At 37.3% G+C, this 19801-nt stretch overlaps 3 protein-coding genes across 3 annotated transcripts; 1 reads left to right on the forward strand and 2 right to left on the reverse strand.

Annotated features, from left to right (window-relative positions):
- Positions 1 to 674: 674 nt before the first annotated feature.
- Positions 675 to 4652, forward strand: LOC113075220 (zinc finger protein 813). The gene is made up of 4 exons (XM_026247883.1): positions 675 to 1184; positions 1293 to 1420; positions 2757 to 2835; positions 2940 to 4652. Exons 1-4 carry the CDS (start codon positions 914 to 916, stop codon positions 3809 to 3811), a joined length of 1350 nt encoding a protein of 449 aa, XP_026103668.1. The 5' UTR covers positions 675 to 913; the 3' UTR covers positions 3812 to 4652.
- Positions 4653 to 4872: 220 nt separating this feature from the next.
- LOC113075221 (zinc finger protein 1 homolog) lies at positions 4873 to 10114 on the reverse strand. The gene is made up of 5 exons (XM_026247884.1): positions 10087 to 10114; positions 9573 to 9669; positions 6999 to 7141; positions 6801 to 6912; positions 4873 to 6511 (listed from the first exon to the last, which is right to left on the reverse strand). The coding sequence occupies exons 2-5, from the start codon at positions 9613 to 9615 to the stop codon at positions 5970 to 5972; spliced, it is 840 nt and encodes a 279-aa protein (XP_026103669.1). The 5' UTR covers positions 9616 to 9669; positions 10087 to 10114; the 3' UTR covers positions 4873 to 5969.
- Positions 10115 to 11079: 965 nt separating this feature from the next.
- On the reverse strand, positions 11080 to 19797 carry LOC113075223 (uncharacterized; the record flags this gene model as incomplete). Its single annotated transcript, XM_026247886.1, has 6 exons — positions 11080 to 11661; positions 11831 to 11993; positions 14264 to 14438; positions 14526 to 14595; positions 14691 to 15703; positions 19731 to 19797. Coding segments are annotated over 5 exons (1488 nt in total), but the record flags the coding sequence as incomplete, so codon positions are not given.
- Between the last annotated feature and the right edge of the window lie 4 nt (positions 19798 to 19801).

Genomic DNA, 19801 nt, shown 5'->3' on the forward strand with positions numbered 1-19801 from the left:
GCGCTGCACCCAGGTATATCATGCGCGCGCATGCGCAGGGTGGTGCTATGCGCCATTTGGCCAATAGGATTGGCGGGATGGTATAGGGCTTCAGACATTCGTCACACCAGAGGTGTTCCCATACGTGGTGACGTCACCGCAGCATCTCGTTCCCTATTCAGGGAACCAAGGTTACATACGTAACCGAGATGTTCATTTCTTTCTTCTTTTTTTAATTCACAAGAACATTTCTAAAATCTTTTCCTGGATCTAATGTCTTTCTTGCTGCAAATCTCTTAAACTCATAAATAGCCTAGTGAATAACAAACTTTTTAAAGACTACCCAGCAAACACAGAACGTTAGTTTTTGGTTCCCGTTTGCTTATTTTTTGGGTAATCAAACGTTAAGTAAACTTTTTTTTTTAAGTTATATTTTTTGTAACCATAAAATAATGTTCCAAGAACGTTCTGTGGTGGTTATTTATATATGACCTTTCATACTAATTACTTTTGTTTTCCTTTGCTCTTTATACATTCCCCTTTCTTTTTACCCTTCGTATTTCAAGTGCTTCTTTATAATACATAATAAATGGAGGGACTTTTTAACGTTTGCCTAAAGTTAAACAAAATCCAGAAAATAATAGGCTACATCATCCTGATGTTCACCTTTTTTAGATCCTTTGATTTGAAATATTCTCTGATCTATATCGCTTCGAGACACACTAAAGCTAATGTCAGGGGGAAATCTATTACAAACCGGAAGCTAACGATATTCTGATAAAAGCCGAGGACTTCTTTCGTAACACTTTATTTCCGGTTTTTGCACAGTATCAAGTTGCAGAATTTGGAAACATATTTTTTTTTCGGTGACTGGCTTAAAAAAAACCAGTGTTTCTTTTTTCGTGCATGCTCACAAAAAATCGCGAGTCTTAAGATGTCAAAATCAATATCATTTCGGTTGCAAGTAAGCTCCATAATGGAGATAATGACCAAAACGGCTATTGAAGAAATATGCAAAATTGTTGACAGCGATTTTGCGTTTTTACGACAAGAACTGTCTCGGGTCATGGGTGAAAATACGGTTCTTAAAGACCAAATGCTCTGTCTCGGGAGCGAAAGGCATGAAGAAAGCACGCGCATCACAAAGGAAGAAGCGCGCGCTGGCTCAAAAATATATCGTTCTATTTGCGTTCAAACCGAAGATGGTAAACCTTTACTCAGTAGTTCTGTCTGAAGATGTTCGCCGGACATTTTTATCCATGTGCACTACTATGGGTGTAATGTAGCCTATATGCATATTTCACCGCTTACAGGAGCGCAGCCCTCCATCAAAGGGATATTTGGAAAGGAGTGGTGTTCCAGTTTGTGGGATCGGAGGAACGAGTCCAGAGAAGACGAGCTGGCGATCGATGTCGACCTGTACAGTGTGTCGCCTCATGAGGTCCCCTTAATTCCCTTTTAGTAGTTCATCACGAAATAAAACTTGTGTTTTATAAGCTGTCCGTTTGCAAGCTGAATCTATGAATTTAAAATAATGGCCAAAAGATTTGCATGCTCACAATAAGAGGTGCAAAAATCTGAATGCATGCGTTATACACTGCATGTGTAAAGGAGTAAAAAATAGTTGTAAATGCAAGAATTGCAGTTGTGATTTAATGCCGATTTTAGGAGCAATTTACAAAGGGAGCATTAAATAAGACTCCAGTGCAATAACCTATCAAAATGCATGTTTTTACTGCGACTTTTTGTTAAACTTTATTTTAATTGTTTCAGTGTAATTATACATTAAAAACTGAGTAATATTAATTAACTACATTTGGCTTAGTTACTTGCATGTAATTATGCATAATTTATTATTATAATGGTAAGTAGTAACGTAACTAGGATACCTTAAAATAAAGTGTTACCCACATTTTTAAATGGTTCTATAAATTTTACTTATGGAATGGCCATAAAAAAGGAGGTGTCCCACTGCATCATCTGCCCAATTTGAATTGTAGTTTTAAAGTCATTTTTTGGGGTGTGTTTAATTGATTTAATTGACAATGGGAGATAATACATAATGCATTAAATGTTTAAACTTAAAAATTTAGTACTGTACTATTGGTAGCACTTTATTTTACAGTCCTGTTCCTTATGTACATACAATGTACTTATTCTAGTAATTACAATAACTATGTAATAATAACTAGGCACTAACCCTGAACCTACCCCTAAACCTAACCCTACCCCATGTAGTTACTTTGTATTACCAGAACTTTCTTAGATAAATACACTGTAAGTACACTATAAGTACATGTAAGTACTTATACTTGTCTAGATCAGCCGTTTCCAAACATGTCCTGGAGGCCCTCCACCACTGTACATTTTGGATGTCTCCTATATTGGAAACACCCAATTCATTCAGCATGTGACTCTCATAGTGCATTATGGGTATTCTCTAGCTTCAGACGTGTTCAGTGTAAATAAGAGGTTATGGGACTCCAAAAATGTGGTTGAGAACCACAGCTCTACATCAACGATTCCCAATCCTGCTCCCAAAGACCCCCCAAAGAGCTTTTTGAGTCTTTAGTAATGAGCTGATGAATTAAATCAGATGTGATTAATTGGAGAGACTATCTAAAATGTGCAGTGTTGGGGGTTCCTCGGGACCAGGTCCAGGCAAATCACTGTTCTAGATAATTTTCAAGGTTGTTAAAGATGACTCTGGACCGGTATAAGTTATTTCTACAAAGAAATAGAAAAACAAAATGTCGCTTTCATTTTGCCTCATGCAGCACAAAGAACAAGAGCAATCCAACCTGGTCATAATCAAAGAAGAGTGTTTTGAGGTGGACACTTACCCCAGTTATACAGGTAATTGTTTACTTCTAGCAGATCTTTAATTAGTGTACTTTAATTATTTTGGATCATGCTTAAAAGAATGATTTGCTTTAAATTATTTTAAATACTCCCGACAGGGAAAACACCGCTAGCTTCAAGAGGACAGCCAACATCTTCTGTATATGAGCCTCTGGCACACTTAAAAAGTTTTGATAGCCACTTTGAGTCTGGTGAATTTTCAGAGCTATCGGAAACACAAAACACATCCTCTGATTCATCAGACAAACACTCTAGGAAAAACTATATTGATAATGCTGTCGACCAGTTAATAGCACCAATAGAGGATCCATTGGAATTTGATGGTCACTCTATACTCAACCAATTTTCAGTAGAACATAATAGTGAGTTTTCCTCTGAGATTCAGGAGGATGAAGAAGCACAGGAAATACATGAGGATGCCGCAACCATGACAGAACATTGCCAAAAGAGAGTCAAGGTGCAGAAACCGCCAAACAACTTCATTTGCTACGACAGCGGGAAGGTGTTTCTTCGGCAAAATACTGCCAAAAAGCGTCTCAGAAAACATCGATTTCCAAAGTTGAAACCAAGCGAAAAGTTCCGTTGTGAGGTCTGCGGGAGATGCTTCCATTCCAACACCAATCTCACCATTCACTATTTGGTCCACACAGGGGAACGGCCCAATAAATGCAGTTTTTGTGGAAAAGGCTTCTCCCAGAAAGGAAATTTACAAGCTCATGAACGCATCCACAGAGGAGAAAGACCTTTTGGTTGTGCCACCTGCGGAAGGAGTTTCACCCAGAAAGTTAGCCTGCGTAATCACGAACGTATCCACAGAGGAGAACGACCTTTTACTTGTATAACCTGCGGAAAGGGTTTCACCCAGCAAGTCACCCTCAAACAGCACCTCGTTGTCCATGACAGAACGGGTAAACAAGTCAGGAGGAAATCAAGGAAAAATCACCGTGATATAAGTCATAGCTTTATGTAGCAAACGTTTTTTTGTTACTTCTAAATTTGAGATCGCAGTAGCTGTTTAAAGGGAAATACAAACAGTGGAAATGTGAGGTTGGAGCACCTTAAAAAGAATGTCTCTTTGTGTAATACTGTAGTAGATAGTAGCAGAAATATATAGTCTGGTATGGCTGTGTATAACTCAGTGATGTAGTTGTTGTCCCACCAACTAATCTGTTTCTTCTGTTAAACCAAAAGCACGGCCTTTAATATGGTCGTTTACATCTGGGGCCCGTTCTTCGTACCTTGCTTAATACATCTGAGATGATTTGAAAGATGCAAGATCTTCTAATGGTGATAACTGATCTCTGGCTTATTTGGTTTTTCAAATTAATTCTGGATTAAATTGTCTAAGATTACTGCACGTTCTCATGTTCCCAGAAAAGGGCAGATGTATCGTTTCTCGTAAACCACGATCAGCAATGTAGCGATTGGTTGGCGGCAAGACAGTGTCAGTTCTGCTTAAAATATGCAATCTAATCTTGTTTACATGAAATAAAACTAATCCAGAGCAGGTTTAAGTTTAGGGATCTAAACAAAACAATCCAAGATCAAGCGATGACGTCAATAATCAAATCCAGCTAAATGGGTTAGCGATGTACGAAGAAGAGACCCCGGGCTAAACTTTGAAGTATTTTGAAACAAGTCTCTTCTGCTTTCAAAGGCTGCATAAATTTGATGAAAACTACAGTAATATGTTGAAATATTATTATAATTAACAATATCTGTTTTCGATATCCATATAATAAATATTTTTATTTATTTCTGTAAAATCAAAGATGAATTTTCAGTCTTCAGTATCACATGATCCTTTTGAAATCATTCTAATATGCTACACTTTTATTATTTGAACAATAATAAGAAATAATGTTATATAAAAATGTAACATTGACATTAAAAGTAAAAACTTTTAAACTAAATGTTTCTTGAGCAGTAAATCATCAAATTAGAATGATTTCTGAAGATTCATGTTACACTGAAGTTTTGAGTATGATGCTGAAAATACAGCTTTGCATCATAATAATAAAATACAAAAGATATTAAATTGTAACAATATTTCACAGTATAACTGTTTTTACTGTATTTTTTTATCAAATAAATGCAAAAAAAAAAAAACATTAACTGTATATTCCAAACTTTTGAATGGTTGTAGTCTTGAATATATCTGGATAGTACTTTTGAATATTTATAGTGTAGAAATGAAACACCACCAGAGGTGAACACATCAATAATTAAAGGAATTTCCGGCAGTCTTAGTACACAATGTAACTACAGAAGAGTCAAGTTTATATAAGAAAAATATAAAAACTATTTGGTCATTTTTGAGCGAGATGCTAACGGTCTAATCAGATTCAATCATCCATGCTAAGCTAAGTTAAAAGTGCTACCACCAGACCCAGAGATCAGCTCCGAATGGAGTGTTCAATAAAGGTTTTATGGTCTGTTTTTTTTTTTTTTTTTTTATCATAAAGTATGTAAAGCAGGGCTCCTCAAGTCTTGTCCTGGAGGGCCAATGTGCTGCAGAGTTTATCTCCAACCCTGATCAAACTCACCTACCAGTGATTTTCTAATGATTCTGAAGACACTGATTAGTATCCTCAGGTGTGTTTGATGAGGGTTACAGCTAAACTCTGCAGGAATGTGGATCTCGTGGTCCAGTTTTAAGGATCCCTGGTGTAAAGTAACACTACTTGATCTTTCAGAATGCTGTAATTTCAGTAGTATGTAGTTTGTACAATGCTTCTAGAAGTTTGAGTTATTCCAAGTTCAAAAGTCAGCTAGATTGCATGTGTAAACAAACAAAAAATACTATGTGTATTTTCAGCCAAGCTGAATAAAAAGTGCTTTGCATGATTTTACTCACTTTATGTCAAGTTTATTTGAGCATGTTTGTTTATCCCTCGGTTCAAATTAATATACACATCGAGATGGTCCTAAATGAAGGGAACTCAATGCACACATGCCTCTGTATAACACTTTTCCAAATACTGTTGAGGGACTTACATTTCTGTGAACAAACATGAACATACTTGCCATTTTTAAGGATTCATATTGCACAGTAATGTACACTCTGCTGTAACAGCAACTTTAATACAGATACTATTCAGTAATGGTTCACATCAGTATGTATTAGTTTAAACGAAGCACTGGTGTGTATTGAAACCCTGTTTGTACGCGTAGCTTTTACCACACTCTGAGCAGCTATATGGCTTTTCTCCGGTGTGGCTTCGGAGGTGTACGTTTAGAGAGCTCTTCTGAGCAAAGCTCTTTCCACACTCCATGCACGAGTACGGCCTCTCTCCAGAATGAGTGCGCTGGTGTATTCGGAGGTACGTTTTTTGAGCAAATCTTTTACCACAAACTGTACAGACGAAAGGTTTTTCTCCGGAGTGCGTTCGCATGTGTGCTTTCAGGTAGGTCAGTTTGTTGAAGGTTCTCCGACAGAATACACACTCAAACCTTTTCTCTTCTGAAGTATTTGTGTGGTCGTGTGCACTATGAAAAGTTGGCTCTGTTGTGATGTCCTCATGTGTAGAGATCGTTCCATCAAGAGCTTGTTCTTCAGCTGGTGTCTGGTGCACGTTCGATTGGACTTGGTCATCTGAAGGTACCGTGTATGTGATAAAATCTTCAGAGTTTTGGGCGACACATCTTTCATCACTGGTCATTGCAGGTCCTGCAATTCAACAAATGACACAAGAACATGTAAGGAATAAATTGACGAAGGGCCTTTGAATTATTAGATTACTTTGCATAATTTTTTTATGCGAAATGATATGGAACTGTAATGCGGTCAAGAGGGCTGCCTGGAACTCCGTTCGCCGTGCATTTCCCAGAAAATAATTACACACCTCAGAACGTTTGTCAGCCAATCAGATTCAAGCATTCAACGGCCCCGTAGTATAAGTGTAATAAATGTAATAAAGAAGTAAAAGCAACTGTTATAAAGTTCTCACTCCACAAACCTCTCGAACTGGAACTTTCATCTTCCTCAGGGTTATTTTTCCCAGAGCAGTCTTCAAATGTCTCCTCCTTAATCATGATCATATCTGGCTCTTCATCCAGCAAATCTACTGGCTGAAGGGCAGAATGTAAAAGAGATAACTAGTTAACTGTATTCTGACTTTGATTGATTTACATCAACATCAGGATGTGAGACCAACCTCTCCTATGATGACTGGAGAGTCCAGATGTGTGTCCTCCGGCTCACCAACATGTGACTCCTCGTGTCTCCAGTAGTTCATGCACCATTCCTTCCCAAAGACATTGTCAATTGCAGGGCGACGTCCGGCTTCTGTATTGGTTACTTCATAATGCAAGAATAATAATGCATTTTATTGACCTTGCATATTCAGCACTTTTTGCATATACATCAACAATTCTGCCTGTAACGTTCTAGTAATCCTGTGTTTGATCAGGGTTGGTGCTTAAAAAAAAAAAGTGGACCTTGAGGGCCATAGCTTAGATTGGATGCTACAAAAGGCTAGTTGTTAGGTTTTTAGGGTAAGTTGTTCAAGGTTATGATTCTCCTGAGAACCAGAAAAAAAAAAACCTTTGTGAATTTAGAATTGTTCATGTCATTACATCATTAAAATATATATATATATTAGGGGTGTAACGGTTCACAAAATTCACGGTTCGGTTCGATACGATACACTGATGTCACGGTTCGGTTCGGTTCGGTTCGGTTCGATACGTTTTAGATACAGCAAAATGTAAAAACATCTCAACTTTTCAGAATGCCGCAAGCGCACCGCGGGTCATGTGACAAGAACCAACCAATCAGCTTCATCCTTTCCCGTAACAACGTTGAGAGCTCAGCCAAGATGAAGGAACAGCTGATCGTAGTTGTATATGGATTGCAATTTTGAAATAAATTTAGTAGCAGAGCTACTGCAAGCGATTTTTAGAGCTGCAAATCCATTTATCCTTCGCTGAAATTTCCGCGTCTCATGGAGAGAGCACGTCATTGTTGCTTAGCAAAGACAGACGCCTCATGAGCGCTTCTGCCCGAGCGCTTTGGAAAGGAGGAGAACGACATACCGTTGTTTTTTTATCCACCACTCTCTTGCCATCACCATTATAGCTTAAAGGGAATCCAAAGTGCACCCAAACACCAGACCTGTTGGTTATTGGGGGATCTTCTCATTTCTAGTCTGTTAAACGCATTGGCTATTTTGCAACGAGCCTTCAGCGCGTACTGAGTGAGCGAGCGCCTGCTGAGTAGCCTAACATAAACATATAAGATGGTGTTTTTTCCTTCTTCGGGAGTGTCAGGGGCGTTGCCTGTTACGTTGTTTGGGTTATTGGGTTACCTTGTTGAACGCATATCATTATATTTCTATCTCTCTCTTTTTTTTTTTTTTTTTCCAAATATAATTAATTACTCCAACGAACCGTTCGGTATACATAATGCGTACCGCGTACCGAACCGAAAGCGTCGTACCGAACGGTTCAATACGAATACGCGTATCGTTACACCCCTAATATATATATATATATATATATATATATATATATATATATATATATATATATATATATATATATATATATATATATATATCCCATAGTCAACATTTGAAATGATTCTTAACCATGTTATAAAAGCTATAGCCTAACAAAATTATTTAATATACCATTTTGCTTTATGTAATATGTGTATAATATCCATACACTGGTTTCCCATTTATCTAGAATATAGACTGCATGTAATTTGCATATTAGTCTGCTGTTGGGATAACATATTGAAAAAGTGTAATAATGTGAGTAATAATTGGCCCGATTTTTCAAAATAATATCTAATATTTCATAAGAACACTTATATATATTATTTATTTTCCTATTCAGTTGTTTTGTTTCCCAAAATGTGAAATAAAAAATACTTTAATCCTGGTGTCCTCTACAGTGGACATGTATGATATGATGTCCTGTTTCATAAGAGGAAGTCATACTTTGATTTGCAACCCCATTACATTTTCCTGAGATGTTGATTTAAGACCAACAATTTGAAAATAAATCAAATTTAAATTACAATTAACAAAATATTAGCATGTTTCCATGAATGTGCTCTTTACAGGACATCCTGTATGACGTTGAAACTGGGACATGCGAGGTCTTAGAGATATTCACTAAAATATAATGTCCTCTACATAGACAAAAACTCCACAGCTGGGTCCCAGCTCAGGATATGAAGAAAAAAAACAAACAAACAAAAATGTAATAGTTGAAGAAGAAGCAGATGTGTTTTTTGTGAACTAAGGGAATGAACAAAACATCTTCTTGATGAACGAACTGAATGAACTCGTTTGTAAACTTGTTGATTTGCTGACACAAGGACAGGTAGAAGAAAAACGTTTGTTCCGTTTTTAATAGAAATGTATATAATGTAATAGCCTAAATAAGACTGTATCGGTTATGAATGACTCTGTGTGTTTTCCAGCGAATCGGTGAATGAGTGAATGATTCCTTGATTCGCTCATATATCAACAGACAGTCACTGTTACTGATGTAGCCTAAAGAAAGTCTCTGGATTCATTTATTTTGGTTAATGACTCAAAAAGTTTCCGTTCATTAAGATGAACTACTATTTACTGCAGAAATAGTCCCCCTGGCCCCTGGAGTAAGGTTAAAGCTTTATTCCAGGGCACAATGATGAGGACCGCCCACTGCGGGCTTTAAACCTACAGCATAAATCAAAACACAGATTCATTTATCGTGCATAATAGGTAAATCACCTGTAAATCCCGGATGACTGATCGGAGCTCGTGTCCCGTTCATCTTTCCAGCGCTTTTCCGTGCAGACTGAACTTCATTCTCCAGAAAATGACACTTCTGTTTCAGAGATTCATTTTCGTTTGTACAGCGTGAAATCTCTAACCGCAGCAACAAAGAATTCTCCTCGAAAAGTTTGCCTATTTCATCAACAGCTGTTTTCGCGAGCATTTCAATTATGGATGTTAGCTGCGTCTGAAAATCACCAGTATTCATGATGTCCGTTGTTTACGGGACCATTTATCAGTGATGTGTGTTTTAAACACCCGGCCTTCGATCTGACTGTCAGTGTAGAGATGCTTTTATATTCTCAACATGCAATGGTACTGTATTCAGTATATTTCTTAGAATAGAATCATAGCATATCTAGCATTTTGGACAATAGGATCATGGGATGAATTACCGTATACCACCGTATAGAGAGCTCGCATGAATTAGACTTTCTGATTGGTCGTATCCAAAATGGTTCTGGCCTACCTTGTCAACTGTTCCTAGGGAAGGTCTGTTCATTTGTGCGAGTGTTCCAAATGGAATTTTACACACACACACAAATTCCATGTCAAATAGTGAGTGTTTTTGTATAACGCTTAACTGCTTTGTGGTGTCAAACAAGCCCACCTTATCTCTCTTTGATATCTGGGACCCACTTTATATTAAGTGGCCTTAACTACTATTTACATTTTAATTAATAATTTAGTACAATGTACTTATTGTGTACATACATGTTTTTACATTGTACTTATATTTAAAAAAAAACTACTTGTAATTACATCTGTATTTAATTTCTGTAATTACATTTATAATTACACTGTTGACCCATACTTTACACCTTAACCCACCCTTAAACTTACCCATACCTCCAACCCTCTCCCTAACCTTACCCCATCCCACCTCAATAGCAGCAAAAGTGTTTTACAATACAATATGAACACAATAAGTACATTGTACTTATTTTTTTATGTAAGTACATAGTAGTTAAGGCCACCTAATATTAAGTGGGACCGATATCTGACAAGAGTCTGTAGGCTATGGCTCTTTCACCAAATTTATTTATCATCTGTCAGGCAAGTTTTACTAAATATCACACTTCTCCTCAACAAACACTAGTGATCTATGTAAAATAGGTAAGCATAGCTTTCAGGTACGAAGTACAGAAAAAGTTTAAATTCACACAACTAAGGGAAAACTCACCAGGTTTCATGACGGGCTGGATCCGTGTGCAAAACATCTTTGTTTTTCGGGTTGTCTCTGTACATATTTTTGTACTTGTTCATTTAAAAGAGCAGTTAAGACTTCCATTTTTACCAGTAGGTTACTGCAATTACAGAACTGTTTTGATTACCTACAGTAAACAATACAAAAAATCTTATGTAATCTACTTGTAGCTATTGTATAAAGTGGTACCACAACATTATAGTGTCACTGTAATCATATTATTCCTCAATTAAAAAAAAAAAAACACATTAGTTGATAATTTTTTTTTTTATTGTTGCATGAATGACTTAAAGGAACGTAATAAAATATTTATAGTATAAACATTCCAGCAACATTCAAATAGAACAGTGTAAGTGATAAAGTAAAAAAGAAGGTATCACAATGTGAAAAATTGTCACTTCATGGGATACTCCACCCCAAAATGAAAATTGTAAAACTTTGTTTGTCTTCAGAACACAATTTAAGATATTTTGGATGAAAACCGAGAGGCTTGTGACTGTCCCATAGACTGCCAGGTAATACTGTCAAGGTCCAAAAAAGTATGAAAGACATCGTCAGAATAGTTCATCTGCCATCTGACGATGTCTTCCATACTTTTCTGGACCATTACAATATAATTTACTTGGCAGTTAATGGGACAGTCACTAGCCTCCCGGTTTTCATCCAAAACATCTTAAAATTGTGTTATGAAGACAAAGTTTTACGGGTTTGGAACAACATGGGGGTAAGTAATTAATGATAAAAATTTCATTTTGGGGTGGAGTTTCCCTTTAAGTAGTAACTCATCATAATAGTAGTAGAAGTAGTATACAGAGCAGGGTCAGGATGAAGTCAATTCTGAAACACATGAAAAAAAAATATTGTCAGTTGTTACTTACAGAACACCCCTTATAACTCATTACAGGTTTACATTTAAGTGTTTAAATCACATACTTTTAATAACAAACGACAAGTTTGACAAATTTTATAAAAAAATTTTCAACTTCATAAAACCGCTCACACTTACTTAACTTGTTGTTTTCCACTCGAATTCTGAAAGCCTCTGCATGAACGTAGCAACGCGGGTATTAAAGTTCTGAGGTTTCCTTTGGACAGCTGAACCCGTCCTTCGGCTTGTACCTGATTTTGAGGTACATTTAGTCCCCTCAGGATTAATCCTTACGAAGAACCTAAAGAACAGTAGATACATTTTTAAACAAAACATACATTTTGCAAGGCCTACAACTATTTCAGTCACCAAAACACAGTTTAAAAGGGGTTATAAGTATGGCTGGTATGGTACACAGATGTCATGGTTTAGTATGTACCTCAGTTCAGGGGTCACGGTTCGATACGATTTCAGTAAAAAATAAAATAAAATAAAAAACTTCCAGACAGTACTACAGACAGTAGTACAAATGAAAAAAATATTCCACCTAGATGTGAAAATACTAAATATTATTACATTGTTAAATATATATAATCTGCAGTACATACATACAAGGAATAAATTCTTTAAATATACAGTACAGACCAAAAGGCTGGACACACCTTCTCATTCAAAGAGTTTTCTTTATTTTCATGACTATGAAAATTGTAGAGTCACACTGAAGGCATCAAGGGCTATTTGACCAAGAAGGAGAGTGATGGGGTGCTGCGCCAGATGACCTGGCCATCACAGTCACCGGACCTGAACCCAATCGAGATGGTTTAGGGGTGATCTAGACCACAAACAGAAGGAAAAAGGGCCAACAAGTGCTAAGCATCTCTCGGGGAACTCCTTCAAGACTGTTGGAAGACCATTTCAGGTGTCTAACCAGGCATGTGGAGTCCATCCGTTCACCTTTTCTGCGTCACACAAAGACACGGTGGTTGGAACCAGTGATCTCAAATTTGTGCTCATCTGGTCTAATGTCCATTCCTTGTGTTCTTTAGCCCAAACAAGTCTCTTCTGCTTGTTGCCTTTCTTTAGCAGAGGTTTCCTAGCAGATATTCTACCATGAAGGCCTTATTCACACAGTCTCCTCTTAACAGTTGTTTTAGAGATGTTTCTGCTGCTAGAACTCCGTGTGCCATTGACCTGGTCTCTAATCTGAGCTGCTGTTAACCTCCGATTTCTGAGGCTGGTGACTCGGATGAACTTATCCTCCGCAGCAGAGGTGACTCTTGGTCTTCCTTTCCTGGGGCGGTCCACATGGGAGCCAGTTTCTTTGTAGCGCTTGATGGTTTTTGTGACTGCACTTGGGGACACTTTCCAAGTTTTCCCAATTTTTTGGACTGACTGACCTTAATTTCTTAAAGTAATGATGGCCACTCATTTTCCTGTACTTCGCTGCTTTTTTTTTGCCATAATACAAATTCTAACAGTCTATTCAGCAGGACTATAAGCTGTGTATCCACCTGACTTCTGCACAACACAACTGATGGTCCCAACCCCATTTATAGGGCAAGAAATCACACTTATTAAACCTGACAGGGCACACCTGTGAAGTGAAAACCATTTCAGGTGACCAAAGCTTATCACATGAAGCTCATGAAGAGTGTGCAAAGCAGTAATAAAAGCAAAAGGTGGCTACTTTGAAGAACCTACAATATGACATTTTCAGTTGTTTCACACTTTTTTGTTATGTATATAATTCCACATGTGTTAATTCATAGTTTATATATATTAGGGCTGGTAATTAAACATGTTAATTAGATTAATTGTGGAGAAAAATAACCCGTTATGATGATCCACTTCAAGTCGAACAAACCTAATGATTCAATGAACCATTCATAAAGAACCATTTTCTTCACTCCTAAATGAATCAGCCGTTTGAATGAATCAAATGAATGAATAAATGACTCGATGACTTAATCATTAAGACATTTAGTTTTAGTTTATTATTTAGTCATAATAATAAAATTTGGAAAATAAATTATTAAAGTTATAGTTCACCAAACCAAAAATGACAATTCTGTCATCATTTACTCACATGATCCAAAAAAGAAGCTATATGTAATAAATTTTATCAAAGAAAGTTTTACTTTCTGAAACCTTCTTTTTGTAATCTCTGTTTGATGCTTTTCACAATGACTTTAAATGATCTTTTGGGAGTAATTTCTCCAAATTTGATGTGCGATTAATTCGATTAATTAATCACCACATCATGTAATTAATTAGATAAAGTTGAATCGCTTACCAGTCCTAATATTATATATATATATATGTGTGTGATTGGATGAACATTTTATGGTCCTACGCCTTCCACATATGATAAAAATGCATTTAGACCACTTTACTTAGAGATTGCTATCAGGATGTGAAGGGACTTTCAACCAGCCCTGTCAAATCACCTACCCTGCATAAAAGAGATTCTGGTAAATTATGTATAATTTATAAACAAACCAATAAGCTTAACTGTTAGTTACAGTGTTTAATTAGTCACCATAAAATTGCAGGTCGGATTTCAACACTCACCTTTGAATGAACTCCAGGGTGGTGCTGGCTGACTCCTCGTACTCTATGTTAAAAACGTAGAAGCACCCAAAGAAAACCGACAATGCCGCTGCAAAGTCCAGCTGGTCGTCTATAGTGTGTGTTACTCTGCCCTCAATACTGACAAACCACTTGGACGAAGTCAGCAATGTCTCACCTGAAATATGAAAAATTAACTATAAATTAAACTATAAATTAATGTCCAAGTAAAAAACCTACCATTTGTAGTGTAGCATTGTCTTACCAAGCATGATGAGCCGGGGCGTTGCTGGTAAGCTCATTTCATTTTCGATGGACGTCTTGGTAGAGTTTTCCTTAAAAGCAGAACATAAAACCATTTGAACACTCAAGCTCTGTCAAAACCCATTAAGAAACTTAAGTAGAACTGTAACATTTGATAGTTACTGACATCTGCTAAGATGAACACAGCGTTGTCCTTTTCCTTAAAGTATTTCATCATTAACAGGATGGCTGACATAGCAATCTTGTTATTATCTGTTGCATTGGCATCGTCGATCTCACTTAGCATGCTCTGGATCTCTCCGTTCCACTTCAGTCTCTGTCTGCTGAAGTAGTTCAGTATTCTCTTGGATTTATCAAAAAGTGTTTCATTAAAGCGGCTTCTGATGTCAATCCCGGTCAGGATTTTGAAGTGCCTGCAGAGACCTCTTTCGGTGAACAGGAATGGCCAATGCCCCTCAATTTCACTGATGGTAGGAGGTGGGCACGAATTGATCATGTGACGCTGGTAAACATACGTCTGCTGCATTAAGTCATCTACATTGGGCAACTCGGCAGCTTTTGGCCCTGCAGACTGAAAAATCTCTGCCACAACCTTCCTTTTCATTTCAAGAGATTCTGCCGACTCTCCTTCTGGGATGGAAGATGGCTGCCAATTAATACATCCGTAACTGTCCACTTTACATCTGACTTTTGTCCTCATTAAGTTATCCTGTTCTCCATCTCTTTTCATTGATGGTCTTCTAGGTCGACGAATCCTGTGTTCCATAACATCTCTATTCACATGTTCTACCCTAGTTTTTAGTTGTCTTTGTAAGCAACTGAAGCCATTTCCTAGTTGTTCTCCTTCCTCAGAAATGTCTCCGAAAGTCAGGGGATATGTACACACAATGTTTCGTGCCACTTCCCCACAAGCGGCTAAGTTTGGGTTTGGACAGTGGGCCTGCATGGCTGCCACCACAATCCTAACAAACTCCCTCCTCGGTCCTGGTCGAGCCCTCTCTCCAGTGGACGTGGCCTGGGCGAGAGCTGTTGGCATGCGGTTCCAGGGAACCTGGAAACTTCTGAGCCAGTTGGACTTGATGAATGAAGGAATGAAGGGCCGTTCAGGAAGGGACTCGTTTGGTGATAACGGAGTAAGCGTCGTCTCGTTAGGTGTTCCATCCACTTGACCGATGGATTCTTGGGGGATCATTAAAAGAGATAAAGAGAAACTGAAATATGTTGATGTGCCAACAAGGTACCTTCTTCAGAGGCCTCAACCATCATTTATCAGTAAATCTTTGCATTACTGCATTAAGACTCATTGCTTTAATGAAATACTAAACACGTTTATAGCACCACCCAAAGAAGTTGTTTTTATGTGCATGTGTGGTTATGGTAGTTCCTACATTTTTCCATGAATTTAGAATACATTTTTGTAAGTTATTGACAAATCCTGATTTTGTTCATGAAAATGTTTGTACATAAACGTCACACATAAATGTGTGCATACATAGACCCATTGTTTTAATTGCTCTGAATTCTAAATAAATTTGTTTAGCCTAAATACATTTCTTGAACATCAGTCTGTAAATAGACCATCTCTACAAGCTTTGGAGAGAAAACAGATGTGGCCTTTGAAAACTTGTGAAAGAGAAAGATCTTGTAATTTCATGCAATGTCACACTATGTTAGGCAGCATGGTATGTCTCAGTCAGTGTAAGAAACAATGTTTTGAAATGCAAATATCAAAGCACATAATTTCTAATTCTATCAGAGCTGTTTTCTTTCTGTCACAAAAGCAATTAGGGTTTTGAATCCATAAACAATCAATTAAGGTGATGTGTAAACTTAAAGAGCAATTTATTATTTCTGCAATAAATGCAGAAATGGCACAATTAGAAAACAGGAGACAAAATGTACTGTAAAAAATGTATATATATTTTTACTGATCCAACTCAAAACTTGATTTAAAACATAAGAAAAGGATTCATCAAATTTGGTAACATAATAAATTTATTGTCACATCTGCTATGTATAACAAAAAAAAAACATATACAAGGGGTTGTGTTTACACTGTTAACTGTACATTTACAAATTGAAAAAACAAGATTTAATATTTGATACTTTCATACGATGAAAGTAATAATAATATTCTGACACAAATTCAAATGATGAACACTAGGGTTACAAAAAAAGTAAATTTGGAAACTTTCCAGGATTTTTGGGAATATTCCAGGGATTTTTGGAAACTTCACGTAAAAATGTCACCCCTTTGCAACCCTTATGAACACTATACTTTGTACTTCCACTTCAGCTAACATGACCCATTTTAGTTTTAGTCCAAAATTCTACACATTTAGGCCTCGTTTACACCTGACCTTAAGATGCATCTTTGTTTATACGATCACAAGTGGACAACTAATACAGGTGTAAATGGGCTATGAAACATTTTAAGCATTTTCCACTTTCCACAATTTCTAGAGGTAGCTGAAAATGCATTTGACCGAACTGGTTGAATAGCATAGGCTAATGTGGTCGAATATGTTTGAAAAGCCACGAAAGACAGGTCTCCTTTTACATTCATAAGCAAAAGGTGTGAAACTTATTACACAATATTGGATCAAAAGATGAGAAAAAGCCCACACATGCACCCACCCACAGACTTTCCCCTGAAATCAAGAAAGTGGTCAGAAGTGGACAAAAGAGACAGATTAAAACAGCCTGCTTGTGATCTGATCAACCAAGACATCTTGATACCAGGTGTAAACAGGGTCTAACGGACCTCATTTGCAATACATTTTTAAGAGTCAAATATTTGTAAATGGTGGAAAGGGGGGTGGGGTTTAAAAGTGGGAATTTCTGCTATTGCTTTCCGCAGGATGTTAGGTAGTGCATTTTTTCCTCGGGAGCCATCAAAGTTAACAGCACCTGACCATTCCCTGTAAACTTCCTGTGGTACTAGTCTTTAAAACGAAGCACAGCAAAGCGTTCTGGCCTTGGTCTCCCATCTTTCCCAGTTGATTCTAGATGGAGTTTTTTCTCTTTCTTAAAGGAAACTGGATTTAAACAAATGTCAGGCTGAATCACCCCCGATGACTAGAACGGTGAACACAAGACTGGGAACCTGAGGTTTTTGGAGATTCTGGCAGATTCAAATCAAACGGAGATGTCGCTGAAGTACACTGGGATGATGTACTGGATGGAGCAGACATTAAAAACATAGATGTTTGATCAGATGTTGAATTCACATTTTGTACTGGGCTGTGAGTTTGGTCTGTCTGTGATGCTGAACCCACTGAAAGAGCGTGATCAAGATCAGAATTCATGTTCTTGAATGATTGCTGGTACAAAGTACAGGCCGTAGAAGATGAAGAGGCTGTTCTAAATACAAACGATCAATTTAATGGTCAGAAATGTCTTCCAAATTCACCTAAAATGGGTTTTAAGAAAATTAAAAACTTTAGATTCAGTAGCTACATTTACCTGCACACAAGAATAGATCTACATTAATCTGGATACATTTGAAAACTGTTTTCATTTTAAAATGCTCTCTGTCCACACTAGCATTTTCAAGTTTTTTTCCTAAAGTTTCTCATCCACACTGAAACGCTCAAGAAAAAACATTTAATTTGCTTTACTGCCCATTTGCTTTAAAGCTGCAAAAAAGCTTATTGAGACGATACAGACGGAACAGACATGATATGTTTTCATGCAACTCTTCTGGCAGGATCATATATTAGGAAAACATCTCACCATTCACTGACGCGTTCAAGTCGCACTTACGATTGTATCTCTGATCTACAAGAAGCAAACCGCAATCGCAAGTACATTTTCTTTCACCTTTGCAGGACTGTGATATGAAGAGTGTACAAACATATCTCTTGCAATAGTGTGAATATGAATAACACATAACAGGGATAATATTGGTATAAATACATATCTGTTGATACAACATGTGTCACATGACTAAACATGCGTCATCATTTTCAAAAGCCTCCATTTTGACAGTTCACACTACAACAACAAACACAGGGGTGGTGTAGACCTTTTCTGATCCAACCGAAAGGACATGTAAAGCTTGATCAGATTGCAAACCAAAACTTAAAAGTTCTGTGCATGTGCAATAACAGAGATGGCGTGATGATGCATGGAACAAAATGTTGTATTTGTAGAATGAATGTCATGTTATTCTAAAATTCTCCTTCAACTCAACGTCTATGAAGTGGAAGAGAAAAACCTCCCTTCAGTCCTCAATTCATACTCTCATCCAACAGAAGGCTTGTTTTGGCCACCGATATTAGAGATTTTACTGTTTGATTAATAAAAGCAGCACGGTACAATGCTCTACATGCTTGACATCTCCTAATTAGGACCCGAAATAGATAAATATTAAGTCTACTCTTAAAAACAAAAAGAAGCAATAGCAGGAGAACAGTATGTATGAAAAGCGGGAAACTGTATATTTGAGCAATCTCATATTGATGCTTGTGGCATATAAATGCGCACATCAACTTTACATAGCGTTCCTGTAAAAAACTACATTCGGAATTGTCAAACAGAATGATATTATATTCCGATTAAAACACAAGGTGTCCATGTAAATGTACAGTTTTAAAGCCTAGTTTTAGTGCCTTGGTTGATTAAGTGGTCCTTTGTTGCTACCAAGAACACATCTTGACATTAGAATATACAATGCACACATGTTGTGGTTTTGGACCCAGTTGACTCCTTTGTTTAGCACTGACTACTTATGATTGATCACCATGGTGCATCTTAATGCCAGGTGTAAATGGGGTGAAAATTGGCCATGTAAACAGCATAAAACGGTGCTCTGGCGATATTGCACACCCCCATAATCACCTCGGAGACAATGACATACCATCCCCCAATTCTGTGACAAAGACATTAGATATACATGCACAAGAATTACGCTGTAAATCCACTCTAAACCATTAGCTGAAGTTGAAGGAAGGTTGGCTGACCAAATGCGCCTGTAAGAGTTGGTTTCAAAAACAAAAAGAATGTCCGCCACTACTGTTTACAAATGTTTTCAAGGGCCACACCTTTAGGTCAAACTCTCTCAATTCAGTGTCCACGTGGGCCAATTGTGCAAAAGTGGTAATAAATGGAAACAACCCAATTCTTTAAAGTGGCTATCAAAGTGAAGTGCATGATGAGGCAACACCATACAATGTGCAACAGGTCATACGTTTTTTTTTCTTACCTCTTTGTTTTAATGTTTTCACAAGTTTTCGACACTGTATTGGTTCCAGAAAGTCCTGAAGATCAGACACC

Source organism: Carassius auratus, unplaced genomic scaffold (genome assembly GCF_003368295.1).
Source record: "Carassius auratus strain Wakin unplaced genomic scaffold, ASM336829v1 scaf_tig00016457, whole genome shotgun sequence".
NCBI classification, from domain to species: Eukaryota; Metazoa; Chordata; class Actinopteri; order Cypriniformes; family Cyprinidae; genus Carassius; species Carassius auratus.